The sequence below is a fragment of the Lepidothrix coronata genome, unplaced genomic scaffold (genome assembly GCF_001604755.1).
Source record: "Lepidothrix coronata isolate B3197 unplaced genomic scaffold, Lepidothrix_coronata-1.0 Scaffold123, whole genome shotgun sequence".
Taxonomy (NCBI): Eukaryota; Metazoa; Chordata; class Aves; order Passeriformes; family Pipridae; genus Lepidothrix; species Lepidothrix coronata.
Window position 1 is genome coordinate 423,614 of NW_016690303.1, and position 27,909 is coordinate 451,522.

The following is a 27,909-nucleotide window of genomic DNA, read 5'->3' on the forward strand; positions in this document are numbered from 1 at the left end:
AAATTACTGAACTGCTCTGTGATTTTTTTGATTTTTTTTCTCCCCCTGGAATATATGCGTGGTCTCTCTTAAGAAAGTGTTTTGTGCAGATTCCTATTTCATCTATAATTATAGATCTCGTAAGTGTATCTGAACAGTCAAGCTAGAGAAAATGCTTATTTTTTGAATACTGTATATGCCTATCTGTGTGCCTTAAGGCTGCTGGTGGATGTCCCATCCCTGGAAGTGTTCAAGGCCAGGTTGGATGGGGCTTTGAGCAACCTGGTCTAGTGGAAGGTGTTCCTACCTGTAGCAGAGGGGTTGGAACTACATGGTCTGTAAGGTCCCATCCAACCCAAACCATTCTATGATTTCTCTGCTCAGCATGAGAGATGTTGTGGCTTAAAAAGATTTCTTACATATGCCCTGTTTCTGCAGAGGAGACCTTCAGGAATAGAAGCACACAACCTTGTAAGCATTTTATTTTATAAGGGTCACAAAGAGCTAACACCAGCACTGTGCTCAGCCATAGTATTTGGGTCTAAATTCAACTCTGTTGTGTTAACTAACTTTTATAGCGTTTGGCCTTGTATAGCAAAGAACCAGGGAACAAGGTAAGGGTCAGGATAACCCATCTCGCTGAACAAACAAGAATTGCAACTGTCTCCAAAAGCACAAATCCTAAAATCCTCCATGTAAAGCCAAATGAAAATAAAGAACACATGCTAACACGTTATCTTTGGGTGGAGCTTCAGAAAAAAAACTAGTTTAGACGCCTTAAAAACAGCAGTTCAGACAAAGCAGTATTAATGAGATGCTGAGTACCATTAGCTGGGCTTTGATATTAAAGTATCACATTTCAAGTATCTGTCATCATGTAAGAAAAGTTACTTCGTTTTAGAGTGCACTAAGAGCAGGCTGCAGTGGCAGAAAAGTGGAGACATTACATTGGAGCAGCTCAAAATCCAATAAGAGCTTTTATATAGGTTAACCCACCTTTTCTCTGTCAAATCCTGCAAGAAAGGGCACAGACTAATGTCAAGATTTCCTTATGCTCTGAGAAGCAAAGGGGCCTTTCCCCTTAATTCCATTTTCTGGTGTTCCAGGCATGCACGTACTCTTTCCTACCGTAACTCTTTAGAGGGCTCTAGAAATAAACAGTTTATGGATGCAAAATAAACAAAAACATATTGTAGCTGGAGGAAGGTTACTTGGATACCAGAGGGATTTTAAGGTCCAATCTTGTTAAATCTACTCATTAATTACCTGGAAGAGGAAGTAAGAAGCACATCAGTGATAATCACTAGGGACTGAGAGCAGCTGCCAACACTCCACTGGGGACTAAGAAAGGACACAACTGATTCTAGGGGAATCACAAACGCAAGTAGAAAAAAAAAAATAAAACAACAAAACAAAACAAACAAACAAACAGAAACGACCAAAAAAACCCACACAAAACCCAAGCAAACAAACAAACAAAAACCCTACCCAGAAACAAAACCAGCAGTACATTTTGCACGTAGGCAGTGGGAAAAACTGACAATAAAACAAGGAAGAGGAAGCCAGTTATGCAACAATAATATTGTCTGAGAAATTAGACACAGATTAGAGACAACGTGGTATTAAATTGCTGAAAAGTCTGATTTGCTCTGGGCTGTAACACCAGTGGCACATACTCCTCTGGGAAGGTTTGGGCCCTCGAAGAAGTGTATTTTCCTCAGGGGATACACTCTGTCCTGTTCACCAGTTCCCCCTCCCACCCTCACCAGGAGGAGAGCAAAGAAGACTGAAAGGGATCCCCACTTTCCTCATGTCCATTGGGAAAGAGGGATTGCTTAAAAAAATTAATAAATAAGTGATATAAAAATTCACAGATTTAGGAAGGGAGCAGAATGATTAAACCGCAGACAGTCATAAAGCGGTCTAGCATCTGCTTTACCTTTTTTAGTCTGTCAGGACTCTATAAGTGCTCCAAAGACAAAACTAAGGAGGCCTGGTATCCCCACTGAGTGCCTCAAAGGTAGTGGACCTTGCCAAGGCAGAGCTTTAAGCCCCAGTTCTTCTTTTGCCTGGCCATTTGCAGCAACTGAACAAGTGCCTGGCCCCTCTCTGGCAGCTGTGACACTTGCAGGACGTCACACCTGGTCACTGCTCTGAGCCCCATCAGGGAACTGGTTCTCCTACTGCCTGCATCTCATTTTGCAGCCTGTGACATGAGGGAACCAGATCTCCCCATTGCACCTGGATGAACTCTGTGAAGGAACATATCCCACCACATCTATTCCATGAAAGAAGCACCTCTCCTTTCTACCATAAGGCCATCTGCTATTGCCACCTCTCAGGGAGGCACTGCTCCTACTGAATGGATGCTAAATAGACTGTCTCCATAGAGGAGACAGTGACTGACACGGAGAACTGTGCATGTATATCCATGTTTAATAGGAACTGGTCATGATCTGTTAAATAGAAATGTTTTAACTGCATGAGGTCAGGAAATTTGAAACACCAAACCACAAAATTCATTCTTACCCTTACTCTCAACTCACTGAAATGTCTATCAGCTCTCTGAGACAAACTAGAAGAAACACTTCAGTGTCATTTTCCCCTTGTTGAAACATACATCACTAGTGCTGATTCTCTTAGCTGCCCTAATATGAAAATGCAACAGGATGGAGGGAACTAAGTCCAATAAAAATATGTACATACTTGCACTAGTTTTTGGATACTAAAGATTGCACCATTAAAATGAGCATGGAAGAAAATGCAGATCAGACCTGCCCAACTCAGAGAAAAATGACAAGGGTTTAGGCTCCTTCTGTCCTGCCTCATGTATTGCTGCACAGCAAAGTGCATCCCAATTAGACTGCCAGCTAGCAGGGCTGTTCGGACATCTATTTAAGCCCTATTTCCTTTTAGAACCAAAGCAATCCGTTTCTGATACCCTGGATGCGTGCCAACTATGGTTTTTCTAAAGCCTGAATCATTCTGACATGCTTCCCTTTTCAATTGTGCATAAAACACAAACAACAACAAAAGGACCCCACAACCCACCCTGAAAAACTATCCAAAGAAAACAGCTGGAGTAAAAATAAAATTTTCAATTTGAGGATTGACACAACCCAACACCATTTAGTCTGCAAGCAGCTCAAGCACTAGGTAAAAAGGAAAGACAGACCCAGAGCCTTTCAGGCCCCATGCTCCCGCTGGTGATAAGACAGGGGAGATAAAGAGAGGTCAGGTCAGCCCCAGTGTATCTTTAAAGGGGCAGCATTGACTTGGAAACAGAGCACCGGTGAAAAAGATCTTAACCATTTTTTGGTAAGTAAAACCAAATATTCTTGTAACTCCAAAGCAAGAGAAAAATATTTTGCTGTTATCTCTTGCAGTTGATAGCACATATTATATTACCTATTCTACTTGAGGACTGAGGATGGAGTTTCCTCATGAATAAGGAAAGAAAGGAATATTTTAAAAATTATTTAAGATTAAGATATTCATTTGGGGCAAGTCATAGCAAACATAATGAAATAAGTAACTTACTCAAATGATCAGGCAGAAGGTATGTCCTTTAAAGCAGAATCCACTGTGAGTAATTAAAGTAACACCATAATTAATTCAAATAACTAAAATTAATAAGTATTCACCATAGCAAGTGGTAAAAAGATGTATCCCGTCCTGCAAAAAGTAATGCAGGCAGGTGACTTGTACTGATTGGATCTTCTGAAATTATCAGTGGAACAAGTAGTATAGAGCTACTCTCACACTCCCAGATTTGCAGCAACAGGGCCTTGTTGCACCTTTCAAGACTGGCATGAAAAACAGAATTTTCCAAATATTCAAATATAGAAGGAAAAATGAATTTTTAGTACTTCTAAGCAACAGGGATGAACAGAACCAATATAAACATTTTGGTAAAAAATGTATGCCCATAACTAGAACTGATTTACAAAACAACTTTCTTCCAATAACACCTCTGAAACAATTTGAAATTGTTTTTCTAGAGACTTAAATCTAAAGCAATGACCTCTTAGTTGAAGGAGGGACACAGTTCCACTTTAGTCCTATGTAAATTCAGGAGCCAAAATTAAATCCTTTGTCTCTGTGTCTGTTTTTTTGATAAAAAGATGATTTTCAATGAAACAACTTTATTTTTATTCCTACTGTAGTTATAGCTATATTGGTGGAGTTTTCAATGAGATACTACACACAGCATTAGTGAAATTGTGCTATGGTTTCTGATTATTACAAACCAAAAGTTATTCTGTAATAAACCCAGCAGTGTCTGCAGGTGCAGACACAAAATGCTTGGCCTTAAGATTAATAAAATAAATGGTTTTAGGGATGGGCTGTCTTCTGCCTTAAGTGAGGAAGAAAACAAACACAATGAAGTAATGAATTAATTCGCCTTATCTTTTGTTTGCCTTACTCTTCAGACAAAGGGCACAGAAAGGGTAAAAAACTTTTTAAGAGCTGCTGTAGGTCAAGAAAGGAATCTGTAACCAACTTCTCCAAATTCATTCAGGAATTTCTTTGCCACAGAATTTGAACAAAGAGTGCATTCCTTGTTGTTCGGGTAGGACCAGAGGCTTCCCACATGACCAGAAGAAAACTAATTATATGAAAACAGTGACTGACAGTAGCAAATTTAAAGTGAGGCTAGAGAAGAAATTCTGAAGAAAAAGCCTGGGAAAACAAAAGGCAATCCAGTAATTTCAATCTATTGCTAAAAGACCTGCTCCTAAATAAAAGAAGGATTATTGTTTTGCAAGGGTGGTGTGCCAAATTAGCTTTGAATAATAGATGTAACAGAGCTTTATTGATAATGTTTATTATTAAAAAAAAGCAAAAATACCCCTCATGGGGCACTTTCATTTGCCCAGTCACCTGTGCATTGCTCCAGAAAATTGCCACAGGCTGGCAAGGGCTTGTTCCCTCAGATTGATGTTGTCAGTATTTCACTAACCCCGGTAACAAGAAGTCACTCTGAGTGGAATGCTCTGAAGCCACCTTTGGGTAACCAGGAATACCAAAACCATGGAGCGGCACAAAAGACACATGAATTACCCCACTATCATCCTGGCATCCAAGACAGCTGCACCATCCCACAAAGAGGAGGAGAAATGAACAGGCTGTTTCCCGAAATACACACAATTATAGCACATTGTAACCAAATACAGAGCAATGGTCTTTTACCAGAAAAACTCCCCAAGGCTGAAACACACCCCAGACCAACACAAAGCAATAAACAGAAAAATCAGTTTCTCTTCTGACCTAAGGAGTACAAGTGTGTAGGCACACCAACAGTACTAGCTGGGGAGCCGTTTTCATTCACACCATCAAAATGCTTAGCTAACAGACCAGAAATAGTTCATTGAAATAATGAGATAAAACCTGCAGCACTTTAAGCGGTTCTGATTTAAATCTATGGGCCAAAATACACCCAAGTCCTTGAAAAAGAATTACAAGAATTGGCACTTGAGCATGTGCTGTCCTTGGGCAGCAAACCGAGCCAGTATTCTCATCATTAACCAGGGCAGGGTGACAGAGCCATTTGTACATTATTGCAGCTTCACATGTGTGTTGCAATGGGAACTATTTCTGAATTCCCACCTGTTCTGATTCTTTCCTTGCTACAAACCTAAGACAGCCCCGAGATGTTTTCTGCCATCAACCCTGGGGTGGAAACACAACTGCTTCTTCACTGAGGCTCCGGCACACGTGTGAGAATTGTCAGCACAGAGCAGACAGAACAAAACAGGTTATTCCTCATTTGACCTGATTAATTTAATAGATTTGCTGCCTTCCTGAATCACAATCCCATCTGAATCACAATCTGACAGAGACTGTGGAAGCGCTGCAGCCCCCTTGGTGTTGAGAGCTCCACTGTCGTAGCCAGCCAGCACCCCAGTGGAAGGGAGTTGTGCTGCTGAGCACAGGACATCTTCTCCCTTTGCAAAACCATGTCCAACTGGCTACGAGTCAAACATAGAATTTAATACCTGATTCTGCCATTGGATGTCACAATACCTCATTTCATTCTGAAATGAAAATGCTATATTCATTGTATATGGTATTATATGCATTACTCAAGGTTAATAAAATTGAGTTAATAACTCCTGGGTGAAAGTTCCCATGTAAGTGTACAGTATGCTGTAATCAGTCACCCTTTACTCATCAGCTCTTTGGCAGTCTGGACTACAAGGGAGAAAAAGACACAATAGACTCCATGGAAATTACAAGCAAGTACAAACAAATTTCAGTTTCTAAAAGGCAACAGCCTCCACTATTCATTAGTTACTATACTTAATTCAGGCATTGAAATTAGACATGAATGACAGAACCAAAATTAAGAGCCTGTTTGTTCCAGAAGTCCCTCTTTAATTAATGTAGTCACTAGCAAGGTGCCTACAAGATTGTGATTCAGTGTATTAAGCCCAATGTATGAACTGTGAGCATCTCTGCTGCATTAGGGAGCAAACGCCTGCATGTGCAAAATAAAACAAAGCCACAGGGAAATAAAAAATCTCACACATGCAAGCAAGCAAAAGGAAAGAGAGGCAGCAGATGACAGGAGCACATCTGATGGGACCTGACTGATGGGGGCATGCTGTGTGCATCCAGGCACATGGTGCCCAGAGTGCAGGTACCGCTCCAAAGTAGTGAGGAGGCCAAGCCCTGCCTCCTTCAGTGAACCATTTCTATCAAACCTGACCTGCCAACTATCAACCATGGCTTCTTGTACTACGGTTCATAGGCACAGCCCAGAGTTAATGTAAGAACTGGGAAGAGGTGTGGGCAGAGGCCTCCACTCTCCCCTCCAATATACACAGACGCACCTTCATCATGGACCTGTGTTACCTTGGAGAAAGTGTGAGCAGGAATAACTTCTATTTAACATCTATTTAACATGTGCTACTCTCATGCAAAATGCAGCCCTGTAAATCCCTCTGCTGAGGTGTTTGATTTGACAACTTCTGAGCAACTTTACAGAAAGCCTTCTATGCAATTCTCAAATCTCTTAGTTTTGAGTGAATGGGTATGGAACAGCTGCAATGCACCTAATTCACAGCTCATAATTGCCTTTGGAACACTACTCAATGTCCAGGGAATCCATGCCTTCAGGGAGAGAAAGTGCCAAGGGAGCAGAGGATGCACATATCAATTACCTTTCTTTGGGATGGAAAATATGCCATGCTCTTAAGTGTCTGACATACAGGCTCACACACTGAAAATACACCTTGCATAGATATCATAAGCACCTAAAGCTTATTTTTTAACAGACCGCTTCAGCTCAGGCTCTAGAACAACAGGCTACACAATAAGGTTATAAAAGAGTTTACACTCCAATTCCCCAGAAAAAAAAAAAAAAAAGAAAAAGACAACTCAGAGGTTTCTACTTACAAATGGGAAAGAGAGGCTGGTAGATGAATTGGGTTAATAGGTAATGTCAGCAAAACCAAACAAACTGGTGAATGGAGAACACAGAGTTTAATTTCCTTATTTTTTATTGAGATTCTGCAGCTAAAAGACAAGCCAAAATGTATTTCACAGTTTAAATCTCAAACAGTCAAATCTACTCTTTTTAATTGTTCCAAATATTGTAATAGAAGCTAAATACACTCTTTCAAAATTCATCAACTTTAGTCATTTAACCACATTCTTAACCTTTAACTTTCTTTCATTTGTAGCAGACTGGAGGAAAAACAAGTAGCTGTCATATTTGCAATGACCTGCCAGAATGGTGAGCTATGACCATGCTGGAGACAAAGGTCCCCTCGTTTTGAGAGAACAATTCATGAAGCCATTGGCTAACGAGTGCACAGAGACAGAAATTTTCATGTATTCCATTATTCGATGAGCAGTGCATAGGAAAGCACATACAGCATGTTGCTTCAGCTCAAACACTACATACAATCTCTGGAAAAGATCCAGTCTGCTTTATAAAATACAGCTAGCTAAGAATAAAATGAGAAGGTCAGGAGACATCAATTTTGACCCCTACTCCAGGGGAAACATTTGCCCCAAGTTTTTCAGCCTAAGGATTAGCTGGACACTGGAGGGTATCTTGGGAACAAAAGAGAGTATATAAAGTGTATAGAAGTATATAGAAGTTTATGCATCATGAAATAAAACTGGAAACCATTCATAAAGTTCATAACAATACACTCTCAGAAGGAAAACCACAGCACCCTGTGCAATTCTTCATGAATGCAAAGAAGCAAGCAAAGGACATACCAATGCTACACAGAGCACTGCACGAATTACCATGCTAATCCAAACAGCACGTAAAGCTAAAGTGCAAGACAAATTGGGTTGCAATGTCCTTGTAACTTTGGAAACACATAGGTAAGTCAGGTGCTATCAATTTTTTTGCATTTCCCAAGACTATGGTCTTTTACAGTGACCAACCAAGAAAACTGACTGGAGCTACTCAGCACATGAAATTCAAGGTGCACTACTGAAGGTAAAAACAGTCAGGGTCTCACTTCACAGCAGCACAGAGCTGCCCAGAAGGAACTGGCATCTGCCTCGGGCGCTCTCACACACCAGCAGTGAACTTCCCCTTTGTCTAACAAAAGCTCACTTCCCAGACAGCAGCTCTAATACACAGATTCCCCACAGCAACACCATACGAGCCCGTTCTTCCTTTCAGCTCCTTCATCCTAACATAAAATATGTCACGGTCCCCTGAGGGATTAAGACTCTTCCACACAGTAAACTTACATTAGTAAGAGGTTATGGCTCTTGGAGTAGACACTGAAACCAGTCACAACTCTTCGTAAAAAAAATCTATCAGGAAATGTCCTTCAGCCCAGACTGCAGTTCTCCAGCCACTACTTCTTGGAGAGGAAAAACACACACTGGGATAGCAGCCGAGAAAGAAGGAAGGACTGCAGCAAATGTATAAGGCCACAGCAATTTTTTTTTCTTATTTCTATTTTTACCTGGAGCATTTTGATCAGATAACAAAGAATTTACTTTTTTTTTTATAAAAGATTTTTGCACTTTCAAAATAGCAAAGGTCTGGCATCTGGAAAGGATTTTATAGAAGAAATATGGCTGAATCCATGGGTTTTTTTGATAAAGCAAAAGTAGAGATGTAGGTTTAAGCAAATTTCTTACTTAAACTTGTTTCTTACAAATTTTTACAAATGTTTCTTACAAATTTTTGCTTAGCAAACCCACTTTCAGATTCCCATCTATGGCAATATTTACCATTAGGCATTACCAGAAGACATGGGAAAGGCAGCAAAGTTTTTATTAAATTTGCATTTATGTACAAACATGCAACAGTTGCTACTTCAAGTTGTAGTTAAATGCATGACTTTTGACTGTTCCCAGCTGTTTTACACCAGCGTGAAAACTTTTGGTTGCCGGTGTACATCATGAAAGTTTTACAAAACTCTCTGCTGTGCCACGATACAAACATGCTAAGTGCACACCTCAGCAATGTAAGTAGTATCTCTGCTTCCAGCTGTGCTTCCATAAAAGCACATCATCCCACAGTTCCAACAACAAATATTACAATGTAAACTTGACCATATAGACAAATCATTACAAATGCGTAGAACTATATCCAATTTTATCTTTGCACACAGAACCTGCAACATGTGAAAGGAAAAGGTATGACAAGACAGAAAATTGGTCTTTGGATCAAGTCTCTCATTACTTTTTCCTTTTAAACATTTAGACTTCTGTATGTGTGTTTACATATACAAAACTGCGTGTCTATAAATAAACATTATTTTAAAAAGTCTTTCACAAAAAGGTATATTACACAAATGGTTTTTGAGGTTTTCATAAATTATTATTTATGGACTTGCCCAAAGCTTCAAGAATCCTTTTCACAGACACACATGCCCCAGCACTACAATCCATCATGTTATAGCTTCTACAAATGCTAACAGCTCCCTTTGGGTTTATGGGCCTCTATCTGTGTAGTAACTGACATGACTTTTCCCCCCATGAACACAAGATCTTGTGCAAAAATATACAGAAAAAAAGCCCTATAAAATGATTTTACATTAGAATAGCAACAAGAAGTCTGGATTCAGTAATCTTCCTTATGAGGACTTAGTAGTTCTTGGTACTCTTACCTCTCATTACTGAAAAAGACATTACTGCTCTCTTCCTGAAACTTCCTCGTAAACTGTATTGAGGACTTAAAAAAACAGAATTTAAAAATTATTTAGACTAAAGACTGAGGTGATGCTCTGATGCTGCAGTTAGATAACATCAGAGTTACCTGTCCCTATCCTGAGTTTCTACAGGAAGCGCTGAAAATACAAACCCCTCAGAATTACAAAAAAACAAAGGTCTTGAGTCCCAAATCTGTCTCTGGAATGTGAAGAAAAACCCATCTGATAGTATTAGACTTATGGGGTACATGTTCAAACCAACCACAGGTAGTATGGGCATAGCAAAAGAACATCATCTTTTACTGGCATAATAAGGGATTGCCAATACTGCTACTGTGACAGAAGTTCAGTAATTGTTCATTTTATGGAAATGTAACTCCTTGGTAAGTGTGACGTTCTCAGACTATGATAAGCTGTGGGTGGTTAGGAAATTAACTGACAGTTTTTGGTCAGAGTTGTGATCTGGACGTAAGGGTTAGCTCCATCAGACACACCACAAGGACACGAAGGCAGAGCCCACAAATAGTTACTTATGAATTTAAAGGACTTTTAGTATTAAAACAAAGTTTCACATTTAGACTGGTTTGGCAAGGAAAAAAATGAGCATTCCACACACTTCGATATTAAGGACTGAGACTTGCCCAGCAGACAGCAGAAAGCCAGTGGCTCCCACCTTCTGAACAGGGTTGGATCGATCATTAAAACACAGCAGTTACCCAAGAAACAAGGTTTCTCTGACTAATGACTCCAGATAAGTTTTCCAGGTTAGTATAGCCTGCAGTAAAATGCAGACAAAGCTTTTAACTTCCTCATGCTGCAGAAAGGTTGGAAAGCAACCAAGTGAAATGGAGGGAGTGGGTAAAAAATCAGAGCAATAAGCAGGGACAGGAGCTGAGGGGAGAGGAGGGATAACCTCCCTGCTGGGTAACACTTCTGATGCATTGCCACTTGTGGCCAAACCTGCCTGCTAGTTGTGCTTCCCCCATACCTGGCCAGAAGATCACTGTTGGAGGGAAATAACAGGAGAAATAAGGTCACCAGCTCAGGCACATTTAACTGTTCCAGAGAAACATCTTTCTCTGCATTCCTAGCAGCACAGCAGAGAGATCACCAACACCAGCCATGAAGGCAACACTGCCTAGAGCTGTGGGCACATGCTCTCCTTTTCCAACACCCAAAACCAATAGCAAAGAAGAAAGGAAAAAAAAAGTCAGCAAAACTTAGTAAGAAGTTCTGATGCTGCAACGTGACTCATTTCCTTTTCTGCAAAATCAAAGTAAATATCATGAGACCTATGCCATGAACTAACTCATGTGTTATCTTTATTCAAAGTTAATGTCATATTGCTATGTCATACTCGTGGTAAGCTGCACGGGTGCACACAAACGACTGTCACAGTCTTCCACACCTCATAAACCCTTTGCTACACACACAAGAGCCTTTGCTTCCATTTCAAAGAATACCTCTCTCAGTCTTTTTTCAATAATGTGTTTTTTAAAGGAAAAAATTGCTCTGAGCTTCAGTCTTAAAATACCTCTTACTCAAAAAAGTAACAAATCTGAACTAAAAATTCTGATTAAAGAGGAGAAACATGACTTACAGTTTGCCCTCATTTCAAAGGGCCTTCAACTGACTGAGGAGGAAGAGGGTTGAGCAAGAAATGTTTCAAACAATAAACCTTTATTTTACTGTCAACTTTTACCATCTCTTTCACTAACAGTTTTATAAAATGTGAAGTATGATTGGTGCTACCAGTTCCCAAAACACTTTGCACTACTGTGTACATTTTAAAAATGAATAACGCAGCAGCAACCTCTTACTTCCACACAGGCAGGACATCAGGGTGTGCCCCAGGTTCGTAGTTACTGTTTACTTCAGTTTTTCTTGCTCATTTTAAACTGACAAATCCAACCAATCTCTCTGCTTGCTGCTGTGTGCAAGCTCCCGTTTGCAGCCAAGGCAGATTAGCCACTTTGCTGGTGAAATACCACGCAACACATGCTGCCTTGTGCCTGTCACCGAGCAGCCTCGTGGGAATGGTATATGAGCCTGGAAGAGCAATGAAGTGGCAAAAGAATAAGAGGTTTAAAAAGACAGGAAGAGAAACAGCTCAGAAAGAACAATAACAATTCCTTCATTTCCAGCTTCTGTTAACACTCCTGCCTTTACACACACAGTTAGGCAAAGGAGAGGGTTGAAGGAGAGCCAGTGATTCATCAGACTTATCTTTTTAACAATTTACCTGAGGAAGAATTTGAGGAAAACCTATTCTGATAGCTGAAAAACTACTAAAATTTCATCTCACTTAAAACAGATAGTTTGGTTTTCTATATAAAACTAGCCATCCTTTCAGTCTGCTGTGCCTCTCATTTCTTTCTAGATTGTGTTAATTTAAGTGAAGTGGTTAATTCAAGCACCAAAGACAATACAGTTTTGAGCCCTTAGTTTTACAAAGGTTGGCAAGCAGTAATGCAACAGTCCAGTGGAGCAAATTAATTCGAGAACACAAGAAGCCATTTATCACACACGTTTTGCCTTTGAACACAAACCCAAGATGACAACTCTGCCAGGTACAGATACTCAAACTGCTCCAACACGGTGCAAGCCTGACTCGCAGCCCAGGGTAAAATACTTGCAGTCGTAACGAGTTTCTCCTGCCTGAGTATATGAAACTCCACGCTCCCTTCAGCCCTGGCAATCCCTGCCAGTTTGGCAAAGGATCCTGATCAGACAGAAATGCACAGATTTATGATCCAGGCAGATTTTATAGGCCGAGTCAAACTGTGCCCTGCAAAGAGGAAATAAGCCCTGCATAATCTATACCTCCCTTCACCTTCCCTTCGAAAATTACGTATTGTCGTCTCCTCTACAGGCAGGTAGGGAGGCTTTCATAGCTTGCTGACCAATTAGAGGAGGAATTTTTCCCTCCCCCTCAAGCCTGTACAATGGGCTCTTTATGTAAATTACTCAGAAAAATTAATACACCATTAATCCATCAGTAAAGCTTCCTTTCCCATCTCTCCCCCGTGGCTTAAGCACGGGCTAAGGAAGGCAGCACAAGAAACCTTATGGAAGTTATGTAGCATTCACCAGCAGGACTGGGTGGTTCTTCTGATCCACAGCATGCAAGATCCCACAGGTGTTAGAAGAGTATCTGACATTGCTCTACAATATCAAGATACCAAAAATCAGAAGTAAAAATTAGACACTGGTTGCAAATGAAAACTCCCTTTTTAGAAGTTTTTCAGCAGCGAAAGAGGTTAAAAAACAACCTTCAAAGCACAGATTAAAATTGTCTCCTAGTATGCTGGGAGCAAAGCCCAAGCATATACATCCTGTGTTAGTGTTCCTGCATACAAACCATTTACTAAAGCCACAGTCTATTCTGACTCAGAAGTGAAATTCTGGTCAAATAGCTACTAACTGCTCCCAGAAATGAAAAGAAATAAAAGGCCCTTTGAAGTTCAAATGCCATTGGAGAGCCTGTCTGCTCTTACAAAAGTGATCTTACAGCAAAATTGAATCAACCTTACACTTTCTACTAACAAACTAGTTCTCTGGAAGCACTACAGAAATTACAACCAAATCACTGGTGTTATTCAGTATTTTTAACCACACACACACACCCCACTGCCTGCCAGCCAGCTACTGCTAACTGTAGCTCACCATCTCAGAAGAGCAAACTTCTGAAATTTATTTTGATTTGTGGTAAATATGAGGTATGTTTGAACAAATACCTGACAAACTCCATTTGAAAAGAAAACACAAAAAATAAAAGTACTTTTTCAAAATCTAATATAAAATATACTCCAGGTTTGAGTATTCAAGGGTTCATTCAGAGCTATCTCATATCCTAGATATCCCTCCTTCTCTCTGTGGAGCAATTCCCATCACTATCTCATCTTCTCTTTTATTTTGCATCTGGGACCACTTCTCAATCTGCCCTCATAAAAGAAAATACACTTAAAATTTTCCAGCAGGACCATGAGGCAGTCATCCAAAAAGCCACCCAGTCTATTAGAAGTGGAGTCTTAAATGGCTTTTGGTTCCACAATTTGAGGAGAGATTCTTGCAGCACCGGTCCAAAGGCTCTGTTGCTGGTGACTATTGGCTACAAGAAACATAAACAAAATACCTATGCTCCGCACAAGCAGTACCTTTATGTTGGCCAGATGGGAAATTAAAGGCCTTCCCCATTGATTACTATAAGCTTTCACAGTTTTAACACCCCCCCCCCCAAAAAAAAAGGGCAAGGCAATGCTGCTCCTCGGCTTTTGTGCTGCCGAGGAAGGCACTCCTCCTACTACCCCACCTGCAGCTCCTAGCTTCCAGTGGGACTCGAGCAGCTGGACAGAGAAGCATGGAGCAGGGGTTGACACTTCGGCAGCAATTGCAAAGGTTAAAGAGAAAGTGAGTCACCTTTTCTCTGCTGGCTCCTGTAGATCCAGTTCTCGTCATCCTCATCTACCTGCTGCAGGCACATGGAGGAGAGTTCACCATCGCTGCGAAACAATCTCTTTGTCTGCCTTGACAAGGAGGAGAAATTTATCCAGCTGACAGCACGCGAGAGGGAGCCTGGGTTTTGTTTGAGTTTGAAAGATCTCGAAACACACTCCTTTTTCATTTTCTTTCAAACCAGCTACTGGCGATGGTTACAAACAGACTTTTCTGAAATTGTTCCTGTCCCCTTTCTTAGTGGTTTTCGTTGGAGGCTAAACCAATTCAATCCAACTTCAGTCCAGGTTTCTTCTTGTTGCATTCAAACCAGCACCAGTATGGAGGTAGGTCACTGTGCCAGCGCAGCTCCCCTGAAGCTGTTTTGATACAGCACTTAGGGAGCTGCCAAAGAAAACAAAGGGGAGAAAAGCAGCAGAAAGTGGCACCTTGCAGCAGCTCAGAGAAGCATGTAACGGCTGAGCAGAATATAGCACTAAGGCATGCGTTTTCCCCATTCTCCACTCAAGAACAAAAACTGTAGCTCCACTCTTCGCCCTGGCATCGCTCCCCAGGAGCTTGCATGCAATTCAGTCCTCTCTTCTGGCTCATGAAAAACAGCCCACGAGGAGGGAAGAGCAGGCAGAGGTCACTCCCTGGCATGGCACAGCTCATGAGGGACAATAGACCAACCACACTTCTGCCTCTTCATTCTGGCTGCCCTGCTCTGCCAGTGAAAAGCCTGGTGAAGGAGCTCCAGGAAGGCTCTCTTAACAATAAAACCGACTGCGTGGCTATCGCTTAGGATTAGAGTGAAACATGATAGGCTCGCTCTTCTAAAAGCACAACCACCGAAGCAAAACTCCTCCTTTCCTCAGCCAGCTCAGTGGCAGCGCAAACTTCTGAACTCTGCATGCAGAAATAGGAAAGCACTTGTGCACCTCTGTGGACTTGGAGAGAGGGAAAATAAAATCTGGAGCTTGTCCACACCACAAGCACTCTGAACAGTGCGCTGAAAACATTAGTGCCCCTGTATCTGGCAGCACATTTAAAAACAAACTAAATGCAAGTGCATGGACATAAACAAACCTGTGCATGAGCAGATATTTAGTGACCAGACTCCCCCTAGGGTCACTGCAGCTCATAAAATAGGTTTCACTCCCAGCTGTGTTACGTTTTGCCACCTTCTCTTTAAACTAGCAGCTGGGAAAAGCACTCCACAGCGTGAAGTTTTTAAAAAGTCAGGCACTACTGAAAGCTGCAGTGCTTGCCCTGCATGCCAGAACCAACGCTGCTCCTAGGAGGGAATAAGCAGGCATGGGGGAGAGGCAAGAGGAGCATTCAAAAGCAGATGGAAATTGGCTATACCAAGGCACTCCAATACCCATGGTTTTTGACAGAATTTGTCACCAAGTTGTAAGTTGACAAAACGGCCCACAGGCTTCTATCTGCAGCAAAATAATAGACTTGAATGTGTGAGACATCCAGTAAAATCAGCTCAGTGAATCCTCAAGCAGATGCTGGTGGTGAAGAATCCAGAGGAAAAAAAACAACAAACCCAAAACACAAAAACATGCCACCTATCTGAAGAATAAACATTAATGTCTTAACATCTGAACTGCTGCAGATTATGTTAGCAAAAGGACAAGCAGCTTAAGAAAACAAGGGTACAGTGTTCCAGCTCCCAAGCTGTCAGTCAGATTTACACTGTTGCAGAACCCACCTCAACCCCCTGGCAGATGCTATCGCAGCCCTCTGGATTCTGCTGCACAGCCTCTTCAAAACCATTAAAAACAAAGGCTCTGGCTTTTGCTGAAACTTATGGTTCTCTGACTCATAATAAGAGGATAAGGTTTAACCCACTGACTGGGAGGCAAAAAGCTAAGTACTGTATCAGATTACCCTATGAATCAACCAGGCACACCAAAGTGACCTTTGGCTCCCACTAACACAGCACAATGGGTTGGCCAACTGTCTTCTGTAAATAATTTAATAGGCTGCATTTAAATTGACCTCGCCCCAGACGAGGTAATGCATATGTACATACTGGGTCTTCCACCATTTCCCAAAGTCAGTGGTGATGTAGTGGGGTTGTGGAGGGGACTGCAGGGGTGCACAAATGGGAGCACGAACTGCTAACATGTGCTTTTCTCACTGTGTCGTGAAGTCCTTCTAGTCTGGAGTTTTTTGTCTTTGTTAACAGACACCACTGCCCATCCTTCATGAGACAAGAGACCTGTGTAGGGCTGGGGTGTTTGTTTTGGTTTTATTCTTTAGGCCTTTTGCTTAAAAGAAGACTTAGAGAATGGGGAGTGACATACCCCTAGAGACTCAAACACTAGAATATCCATTTTGGGGCGGTTCATGTATAAATAGGCAGGATTTAATGTAAAAATCAAATAATCAAAGACCGTGCTTCAAGTCAACTTATTTCTTTTGAGAAAACATTTGGAACTGCCAAATGAAAAGTACAGAGAACTGTAAACTCCCACAGCTATTACTGGCTAAATTATACAGAGCCAGATGTATAAAAACCCTGGTAGGAACTGCAGGATCACAGTCATCTCACTGTACTACTTAGAAACAGAAGATTAGAGGAACCAGCAAGAAGGAAACCCTTTCAGAATGCCAGGGTAAATCCCAGAGAGCTGCCCTGAGTCTAGGGAGCAATTTAATTTTAGGAATTATCCTGACCTATCTGAACCTCTGCCTTTATATTATGGTGCGAAGTTACAACTTGGTGATGCAAGGGTGAAAACACTGTTGCGGGCGATTGACCATAACATTTCCACTGTTACTGTGAACACAGAGTAGTGCAATGCTTTGCTCGGAGTTTGGTATCATTGGATTGCAAGAAAAGATTCATCATGATAGATCATAACACTGTCATTACCACATAACACTTTTTATTTGTCGGTGACAAGAAGCTTCATATCAGTATACATCGTTGTACATGTGCATCAAAAGTAAATTACCCAAGATCAAGAGAAAACAGCAATTGCCATTTGAAAAACAATACATATTTAGCAACTGCTGCAGGTTAATCCATGCCTTAATCAGTAGCCAAGTGCAAGGCCGCAGAGTTGGAAACTTTAGCATCTGACACACTTTAGAGGATTAAATTTAATCATGTAAAACACTCTACAAAGCCATTTAAGAGAAAAAAAGGTACACCTCTAACAAGCGTAGCCAATTTTCCAACCTGACTATTTTCTCCCCTATGAAGACATCCTACAGGTACGTAGACTTCATATTTTCGAGGTTATATATGTAAAGATTAAGGCATTATGTTTGTTTCACTTAATACAAACCCATCTCAGTGAAAAACCCATAAGGGAATCACAGCATAAGAAACAAAGGGTTTGAAGTAGAAAGCTAAACTGGTTCCTCCTGCCTTCCCTTTTTTTTCTTATTTTTAGAGGTGAACAAGAGCAAATATGCATAGCCTCACATGCCATCAGGATTTTTACCATCTATCACAGCCTGATTGTCAAAGAATTCTCTAAAAGTTGTTAAACAAACACACGTACATGGCTCACAGCCACTGCATTCCCCTAAGGCCAGCAAAAACAACAAAAAAAAAGTTTCACAGAAAAGGTTTCGGTTTAGTGTAAAAAAATCAACAAAGCAAAAAGACAAAAACCAACACCAAAACTCCGCAGATGTGCTCTGGTTTTGGTTGGGCTGTGGTTTTTGGCAGAATTCACATGTTAATTTAATTCCTGCATTTCCTAGTCTATCATTTCTCATGACTCAATGAGACAGTAACATGGATGATTCATAATTACAGCTTCCTGGGACAGCAACTGCTCCAACACCTGAGAGGACACCTCTCTCTCAGGCTTCCTGGGTATTTTCCTTCAGGTGGTAACAACTCATCACCAGCCAGTCATAAAGCCATTTGGATTAAGCATTGTCAAAAGCCCACTTAAAACACCTTGCCTGCAGACTTAACCCTTTGCTACACAGCTCTTGATGCAGCCAGTGAAAGGCAGAGGGTGTCTCCAGCAGCCCCAAGAAAGCCTCCATCCCACAAACTGCCCCAACACCACCACATCTGCTACATATGGTCACCTCCCTAACCCTGCTCATCATCTTCAAGGCAGAGATGTGTGGGAATTGCAGTCAGTTTTGAAACCTTGTCAACCTGTCTTCCATTGGAGGTTTTTATCTACAGCATGCCCGTTGTTTTACAAGTACCCTATGAAATGCTCACATAGGAAATCCACAAAGGAATCCATATTCCTGCATAATTATTTACAGCAAAGCAGCCACTTTGTGGTATCACAACAGAGCCTCAAACCTCCAGTCAAAGCTGTGTCCCTTTTTGTGTAGAGTACATAAGTGAGAAACTCTCAGTGTGAATGGACCTGTGAGGGGAAAAAATAATAAAGAAAAGGATCAAAAATGAAGTTACTTGCCCAAGATCACAGAAAGGATAAGCAGCAAAGCTAAGAAAAGAAAGTAGGTCTCCTGGCTACCAGCCTTACGACCTACTTAAGTAGGCCCTGTCTCACACAAAAGCAATGCCTATTAATTGTTTCTATCAGAACCCTTACAGAGCCCTTGAGTGCCCTAATTACAAAGGAAAATTGCATTTCTGTTTTGCTGCCCGTTTTACCCTTTCGGTTTTTTTTCTCCAGCTTATTTTTTCCAAAAATACACCATACCATAAATGAGCACCTAAAAGAGGAGGGAGTTGTACACCATAGGACTTCTTCAAGCATCCCATCCACATTTCCAATTTTATTAAGTCCATAAGAAAAAAAAAACGGTGGGGGAAATCAGACTGCAGACAATCTTTTATCCTGCAGAGCATAAACCAGTTTTTGGACAGGTCTATATGATGTACTTTGCACCACCACAGCCTCCCTCCCTTCTTTCAACTTCTGTATCCCGGAAGGATTCACTGCATCAGGGAAGACAATGTTTTCTCTGATTTAATAGCTGCATTTACTTTGGTAAGGAAATTCTGTAAAACCAGAGTGGCAGTTTCCACAAAGTGCTAGCCAAACCTGGACCTGGTTCTCCCCTCAACACCAGCTGCACATAGGGATAATGACCACTCTTACTATGAGAGAGGAATCAAACAAGGAACACAAACAAGGTGCCTGTACAATTTGGTTGTTAGCAAAAAAGGTATTTGCAAGAGGGGCAGAACCATCAGAACTGCCTAGATAAAAATAGCGGTTTTCTCTGAAATACTTTGATGCCAAAAAAGCAGGTAAGTTAACTGTGCATAAGACACTCACCTGCTTCAAGTGGGTACAAATACAGTCACAAGCTTTTGACTTTCTTCATCAGCATAATTCCAAAACTGATGTAAACCCCAAATTTCAGAGGAAATTTCCTTCCAAGTATACAAGGAGTTGAGCAATCACTGATGGTAGGAGCAGTTTCAAGTACTGAGTCCTGCTGGGTAGGAGTATGATGGATATCCTGAAGATATTTAAAGGACCTGAAGATGTGACACTTGGGGACATGGTTTAGTGGTGAACTTGACAGTGGTTCTTTAATGGTGGGACTCCATGATCTTTGAGGTCCTTCCCAATTTAAATGATTCTATGATATTCTGAGGAGTACAGGAGGAAAGGGCTTGAACTCCATTAAGTTTCAGCCTTGCCTACACACAGATGAGTTTTTCCTCATGGCAGCCAATAACTATTTTCCAAGTGAAGCAGCTTATATCTACATTGGTAAAATAACTTCTGCTCACCCAGCAGCGCCACGACAGGAGCCGCAGGAATGTCAGTGCGGAGCTGACAGTGTGGGAGGCGGGCAGCGCGTGCCGGCAGGTGGCAGCAGGGATCCAGCCGGCTGGCTCCCATCGCCCGAGGGGGGCCGGGGTCAGCCTGGGATGGCAGCTGCGACACAGTTACGGTGACACACCGCTGTGACTTAGCTTTCAGCAGTTCGCTTAGAGGAAGCTGTTATTATCTCTGCTTGAAATGTAATTAACTATTTTAGTAGGGTTTGATTGGGGCATGACAACTCACTAATTAAGACAGCTCTGCTAAAAGCTCCCACTAACTGTAGTCACCGCCAGGATTCCTACACAAGTTCTCCTGAGTTGGGGTGCTCTTGCTTTCATAACACAAAGTCTCTTTTCTAAAATCTCCTAACCATAGGGTCACCTCCCCTCCAAAGCTGAGGCTTGGCCAGGGAAGTACTTGGCTCACAGCTGTTAGCCAAGACATCCCAAGTGCTGATAGGCTGGGAAGATTAACTAAGTATGGAATTTTTGAGCACAGAGAAGTTTTCTGCCTGAAGAAAAGATGGTAAGGGTTTTTTCCCTCATCTGTTCATTGTACCACCAGAAGAAGTAATCAACAACAGATCTGATCAACACAAGAAGTCACTTAGAGAGTCTGGGAGAAAAACTGGAGAGATGTATATGCTCTCTTCATACTAAGAAGGGGCTCAAAACACTTTTAATACCTGAATATGCACAGAAACTTTGCAACATACCAGTTACATTTAGAAACTTAGAAATAATTTTAAGAAATTAGATTTTGGTGAAGCACGAGAAACTTCTACTGGATCATCCAAGTTTACTGTGGAAATGCTGACAGCTGGAAGTAACTGGAAGTCAGCTAAAACCAAACCGTATTTAAAGAATCTATTAACATGTAATTGAGGATCATTCTGCCAGCAGGAAAGTACCCTAAGACAACCAAATAAATGTCTATTTCCCACTTCTCCGATTAAGAGGATACCAAGGAAACTGCAGAAGGGATAAGGCTGTTTGCTTTGAGGTGGAAGCCCTCTGCTGGTTAACGTAAACTAATTAACACAGTAATCTAAATGTTTTTGTAGATAACAGAACCACAAAGAACAAGAAAGGAGACAGTAGCTAAAGCAGCAGCAGAGAAGAATCATCAGCAATCTCAGAAATCTTTATTCTTCATTTTATTTACTAGGTCCATGAATATAAAAGGTGTTTGTTTTGTTTTCTTTTTTTTTCTGTTTTTATTTACATACTCTTTGACATACAAAATATGCAAATTAATAAATCTTACTAGGTATTTGCAACAATAAAATGCTAAAAAGGAACTTTAGGATCCTGTGAGACACTTGGGCACACCTAACCATTCAAACACTGAAAACACAGTTCATATGAGTGTTATAACCAGGTCTTACTGTTTGACACACAAACCACAGGAAACTATTTCTTCGTATAGATACAAATGGTGTATGTGCACATCTTTTTGTCTTGAGTCCTGTATCTTTAAAACACATTTCAAAATTACTTCACAGCCAAACCAGCAAAATTATTGACATTGTATGTATGTCTCTTCTAAGAACCAAATTAATATGTGCCGTTTCTGTAAACCATGCATAAATAGTGAACTTCAGAAGACAGCATTCTGTGCACAGGTATAGGACTGCAGTAGAGCTTTTTCAGTTTATTTTTAAATTTGCATGCTAGCTTAGCCTGGTACATGCTAACTACAGAGGAGTATGTTGCAACTCTGGGCAAAATTTGTAAATGAAACCCAGCCCCACCACGCCTGGAGGAATGCTGCAATCTCCTCTCTTCCTCACAACAGGCTCTAAGTTAAAAGAAACTAATTTCTTGGTGGAGAATGAGCACAAGGAATGTTGCTGACATACAGAGGGCGAGAAGGAAAAACACTGTATTTGTACCTTAGTTACTGCCCTACACAGTTATATTTAATCCCAATTAAAATAGCCCCGTTAAAATCTGGATGAAAATGCAAGAGAAAACAAAACTTATAAAATAATGAACATATGGCCTAAGTATGTGTTCTCTCTGTATGGAGTGCCTGCACATGTGCTCACTCCATATGTATTCAGCACGTATTCAGCAGGAGCACCAACTGTGACCAACAAAAAACATTTTCTCCCCCCCTGCAATTTCCCCTTCTGCCATATACAGGCCTGGAATCAACCTTGAATTTTTCTTGTTTCTTTTTCTGCAACCCTGAAACACTTTAATATTTTCCCCTACCAATAGCAGTTTCTAGGTGGAAAAAGACCCAATAATACAAAAGAATATCATGCAGGATCACTCCCATGGAGCCTGTGGTCCCCCCCGCAGACCTTATGTAAAACATTTGAGACACAGAAAGTGTTCCTATTCATCAGCTGCCAAAACGAGGTGAGGACAGGAGGAAAAATTAAAGCCCAAATTATCCTCAGTAGAAGGGAAGATAGGATAAATAAGGACATTCATGCTAGCAGCAGGAATAATCTGATGCTGCCTCTCAACCACTGGCATGTGAAATAATCAGCCTCAACAGAACAGTTGCTTAGTTGAAGTAAAAACCCCGAATGTCAATTCTTAAATCTCTTCTCTTTGCTCACAGCAGGGAGAAAACTAAATCAAGGTTTTGCAATCTTCTGTAATTTGCACCACATCATCTTGTTTACATATCTAAAGAAAGCTCATCTTATGGCATACCACTCACTGAAATATAGGATGGGAGGAGTAGAAAGTGAAAGAGAAATCACTTATTATTGAAATTACAGGTGTAAAAAAATGTTTGTTCATCAGATACTAATCTGTTGAGAGCCCAGTGGATGTCTCCCACAATACTAACACCCCAAATCAACTTCACCTAGCAGGAAAGAGTTTAGAAAGCAGACTTTCTCACAGCCAATGCCAACTACCAATCACCGTTTCAGGTGGTTTCATCAGGGCAAAGAAGATTCACACCTTGACAGTCATTGTTAAATCAAGTCATCTAGACATTTCACTGTTAACCAGTGGACTAAATCACAGGCTTAGTCTTTACCTAGGGCTTTTTCCTGTCCACAAGACAATAGGCTTGCAATACCCTGCAAGCCTGAAAGCAACTCCAAACTCCTTGTCACAGAGGTTCTTCAGTGCCTTCCTTATCAGATGCTTGGAAACCAAGTAACAATCCTGATGCATCCTTCAGTATGACTTCTCCTGTGGCCAATGCCAAAATATTGCTCCTACCTATGCTGTTGTTTTTTCTTCTTTTTACTAAATAAAGTACAGTAATTGGCACAAGTGGCAGCCCACATGCGAAATCCAATATTTCATGAGGCCTTTCACCTTCTCCTTGGCAGAAACAAAGAACGTGCCTCAAGTTTGATCCCCAAGCTTGCACCTTTACATATAAAGAAATGGAGCAGCAGATCTACACAAGAACAGGCCCTGGTCAGTGAGCCACAATAGCAATAACACGTCTTTGCATCTTTCAGAAGGTAGTGGGTAAGGAAAAGAAGTAGGACTCAAAATGGAAGCTAACCCCCTTCTTACTGTATTTTCTGTGTAAGTGAAAGTAAGGGCCACTAGACATAAAAAGAAATGTCAAGCTAATTTAAATGAAACACATCCCCAAAAGAATATAGTCAACATACAATTTAAAAGATAGATTTTTATTGTAAAGAAGTCAAAATGAAGATTTAACTGCTGTGTTTTTCACCTAATTCTGTCTGTAAAGTTGAGCCACCTTCACCAACAAGAACACTACTGCACTAAATGCAAAAAGAAAACAACCGAGAAGAGATACTTATTATTTCACTTGCAATAGACATTCCTTATTTACAGGCATCTGGCAAACTGCCTGCAGTAGAAACAGATGCCATGTAGATACTACTAAAGAAATAAGAATACAGATACGGAAAATAAATTTATACAGAAATACTTATCATCTGATCATATGCTTTATCACATATCACATTCTTATTATGCAACCAAGTTTATTTACTCAGAGGAGTCCATTAAAAATAATATTCATCAAGTAAAAATAACAATGGTTTCTAGATGGGAACTACCACCTTCTTTTGATTCACATGCCTCCCATGCTACCTGTTCTAAACTCATCAAGTTGACAAGATTATCAAGATTGCTTCAAGAGCCAATATTTCTCTGCAGTATTTTTTTTTCCCCTGAAATAACAAAGTGGAAAATATGCTGGCTTTCTCAACCAGCTTTGGCATAGAGAGAATACCATGTTCTGTGGTTAACTTCTAGCTCTTCTTCCTCCAAGGCACTGTGAGTCATCTCTGCTTTCCACGCTGGTGTCTTCCAAACAATTCTGGGTAAAATTGTGCTAGTTCATTCTCACCAAAGACATTGTATGACAGCACAATTACACAGAAGGGATCACATATTAAATGAGTTTTTTTAAGCATTTCTTTAAAAAATGTGCAAGGCAAATATTGCAGTAACTATTAATCAAGTCTAAAAATAAATTAAAACTAGCTTCATGCCTGGGCTTTCACTGGCATTTAAAGCTCTTCCTTCAAGTACAAACACAGTCACAGCAGGATTTGCGACTCTCATCCAATGGCACCTTTTCCCAAGCTTAGACAAACAGATGTGAGGAGACACTTTCAAACCCTACTTGCAGACAGTATTGTTTTTTCATTATGACAAAGCGTTACTGAGCTTGGCAGTAGAAACCACCCACTTTTAGGAACTTCCAGTGTAGTTAATATTCCTCTGCTTAACAAAAGATGCCTTGGTCTAAGGCTGTTCCTACAGGCTGTTGTTATAGCACTGCACCCAATTGACCTTCATTTATGAAGGGCTGCTCTGGTTACAGGATCCTGAGTTATTCTGTTTAGTTTAGGACCAGCAAAATTGACAGATTGACCAACAGACTGACAGCTCTAAGATCACTTGGGGTAAAATAAATAAATAATATTGCATATTGGCCAAAATATATGGTACCTGCCAGCATCCTTCAGCAATGAATGGGCCATCTTAAAAGACATTTTGATTGCCAAGTTAGTATCCTGCATGGCTTGCCTTTAAAAAAGAAAATTAAAGAAAAAAAAGTGTGCCACTTTTTAGACACTTACAAAGAAACCAAACAGACAATGTGCAGTTCCTTTATGGCTCACAAATTCTGGGCTACTCTAGAGGTTCACTGCTTGCATCTCAGAAAATCCTTATGACATCTACCAGTATAGTGCTTGCAGCTGACCCTCCCAGGTAGTCAATGGGATCTACTCTCAGGTGGGGGCAATACAAAGTCCCTTTTCTTTAGCTCTCAAGTAAAGCCAGAAAAGAAAGCTCCTGTTGTTCCCTGCCCTCTGGGTGCATTGCAGCAGGGCTCATCCTGTACAAGCACAGCTGCTTTGGGCGCTGCCCTGGACAAAGTGATATTGCAACCCCAGCCTTCCAGAAATGCTAGGATTTCATCTAAATCACTGCAGCGAGCCAACTTAGGCCCCAAACCAGCTGTGTCAGCATAGCCAAGGAGACTGTAACCTGAAGGAGAAGGGGTGGACACAAGCATTGAAGGAATGGGAATTTCTTCCAAATCAGGGTGCGGCAGGTTAAGCAGCTGTACCCCCAAGGCTACAACTGCCCAGGGTTTCTGCAAAATGTCCAGTTCTCTGGTGGACAGTTCAGGGGTTTGATAAGGAGAAGAAGGTCCAAGCAGACTGCTTTTCTGGATCTCTGTTCAACTTGTACTTCAAAGTAAAACAAAACAACCAACCAACTTTGATTTCCAAACAGAACTCTTCTTTTGGGGAAAAATCTGTTTGTAGGGGTGCTTTTTGGGTGCTTTTTTATAAGTGTTTTATTTTCACTGTGTGTGGGAAAATGATGCCTGACGTCTTTGGCAGTTTTCGACATGGGAAAAAATAAAAAAATCTCCATAGCGGGGTGAGGTCAGGGCTGGGCAAAGAGAGCACTCAGAACATTCATGTGAATTCTAACACCAAAATAGACTCAACACACTTCATAAAAATGTGTGGAAAATTCATTGAGACAGCAGAAAAAGAATATGACATCCAGGATCACAGGAAGGTCATCACTGGATGAAGACTTTCTTTTTTTTAGGTTTGGCAATCAGTTTTGCTATGTTGGAAGTTCTAAGAATTGTATCCAGAAGCATCTCAGCAATCAGCCAAGGCAGGGATCAAGAGAGGGAAACAGTTATGTTCTCCCCAGCTCAGGAGAGGATGAAGCCAAGGTAAATAATTTGAGAGCTGTCTTCCGAAGTAAACTTTTCTTTTGGTTCATGGGTTATTTCTACATTGTCAGCCAACTATAGACATTACAATTTGTTAGCCTGTTGAAATTATGTGGAAATGTATTTCCACGTTAATTCCAAGGAAACTTGTTTCCTGTACAAATTTTTAACTCTAGGCCTCCTTGACAATGCTGTTGCCTGCTGCTGGCTTGGCTTACAACACTTTTTTTTTTTTTAATGGAAACTTTCAGCTTCAGACCATACTGTAGAAAGCCAGTACAAGGGCAAAAAACACATTTCTGTGCTAGAGCAGCAAGCACAGAGAGGAAAAAACACAATGACAAGTCATTCATGTGAGTGGAGGATAGGGCAGGCATCCCTGGCATTCCAGCCCTGATAGAAAGGAGATGTCACTGTCTTGCAGCTGAGGTGCAGACAGAAGCTCACTCCTCAACCAAAACATGTAACATGCACACACCCCTTCTCAGAAAAACAACTTGAGATGCATCCTGAGATACCCTCCCCACCTTCAGCAGCAGGTCCACTGGGTAGACACTCATCCTTTAGGCACTACCACCTAGTTTTAAGCTTAGAGAGGGCTGTTGTCTTTGCATGTCTTCAGCAGAGGTTCATCTGCAGTTGTCCTACAGGTTCTGCCTGTAAAACTGGGTCTGCCGTCTCCTTGCAGGGAGGCTGGCCTCCTTTCTACCTTCTCTTCTCATCCCACAGCTTCTCTGTAATGACTGCTTTCTTCTTCAGTCATGGACACTGTTAGTCAGAGCCACACACTGACACATGGGAAAATATCTTTAACCTCACGAAACATTTTCTCCAATACCACTCCCTCTCCATACACAGCTTCCCAGGACAGTGCAAGAGGAAAACTAAGCCAAGGAAGGCAAGATAGCACAGAGCAGTCACACTGCCGCTCTGCATACAAGGCGTGGGGGGAAACACCATGCATGTGCACCCATTCCCTCACACCTTGCAAAGCACTGCCGATTTCTGCAAAATTCAGGGTGAATCATATTTGTGCCACTTCTCCCACATCCCAGTTCTTGGGAGTCACATATCTGGGCAAGAGTCTCATCATTTATCTTTAAAGAAAAGTGCAAATTTCTAAACTTAATTTGAGGGATGCAGACATTCACACAACCTAAACGTCATAAAAGTCCAAACTCCAAGAGCTATCAAAAATCCTTTTTGTTTTCATATTTTATGATTTTTTGGAGTAAGCTCGAGATCCTGAGTGCTTAGGTTAGGCACACTTTTACACGTGGAAAGATCTTAGCCAAATTCTCTGTAATGGAAAGAGTTAGACTGCAGGAATGCAGCTAGAGCACAATAAGGAATGCTTTTCTGGGGAGGGTGCTGAATGCTTACATACAATAATTTTAATGTCACCCTGTCAAGCTAATGCCCCATGAGGG

The 27,909-nt window shown here is 41.1% G+C and overlaps 1 protein-coding gene across 6 annotated transcripts in view; it reads right to left on the reverse strand.

Moving 5' to 3' along the window:
- Window positions 1-27,909, reverse strand: part of NHSL1 (NHS like 1) — a 181,592-nt gene that overhangs the window by 92,707 nt on the left and 60,976 nt on the right. For 4 of the 6 annotated variants that reach the window (XM_017825927.1, XM_017825926.1, XM_017825925.1 and 1 more), the window contains exon 1: window positions 14,538-15,179. The exons of 1 other annotated variant lie outside the window; for it this stretch is intronic. In XM_017825927.1, coding sequence (XP_017681416.1) covers window positions 14,538-14,742 — 205 coding nt within the window. In that variant the 5' untranslated portion in view covers window positions 14,743-15,179. Of the gene's footprint in view, window positions 1-14,537; window positions 15,183-27,909 lie in introns of those variants that run through there. One more of the 6 variants, XM_017825932.1, reaches the window with a different exon arrangement.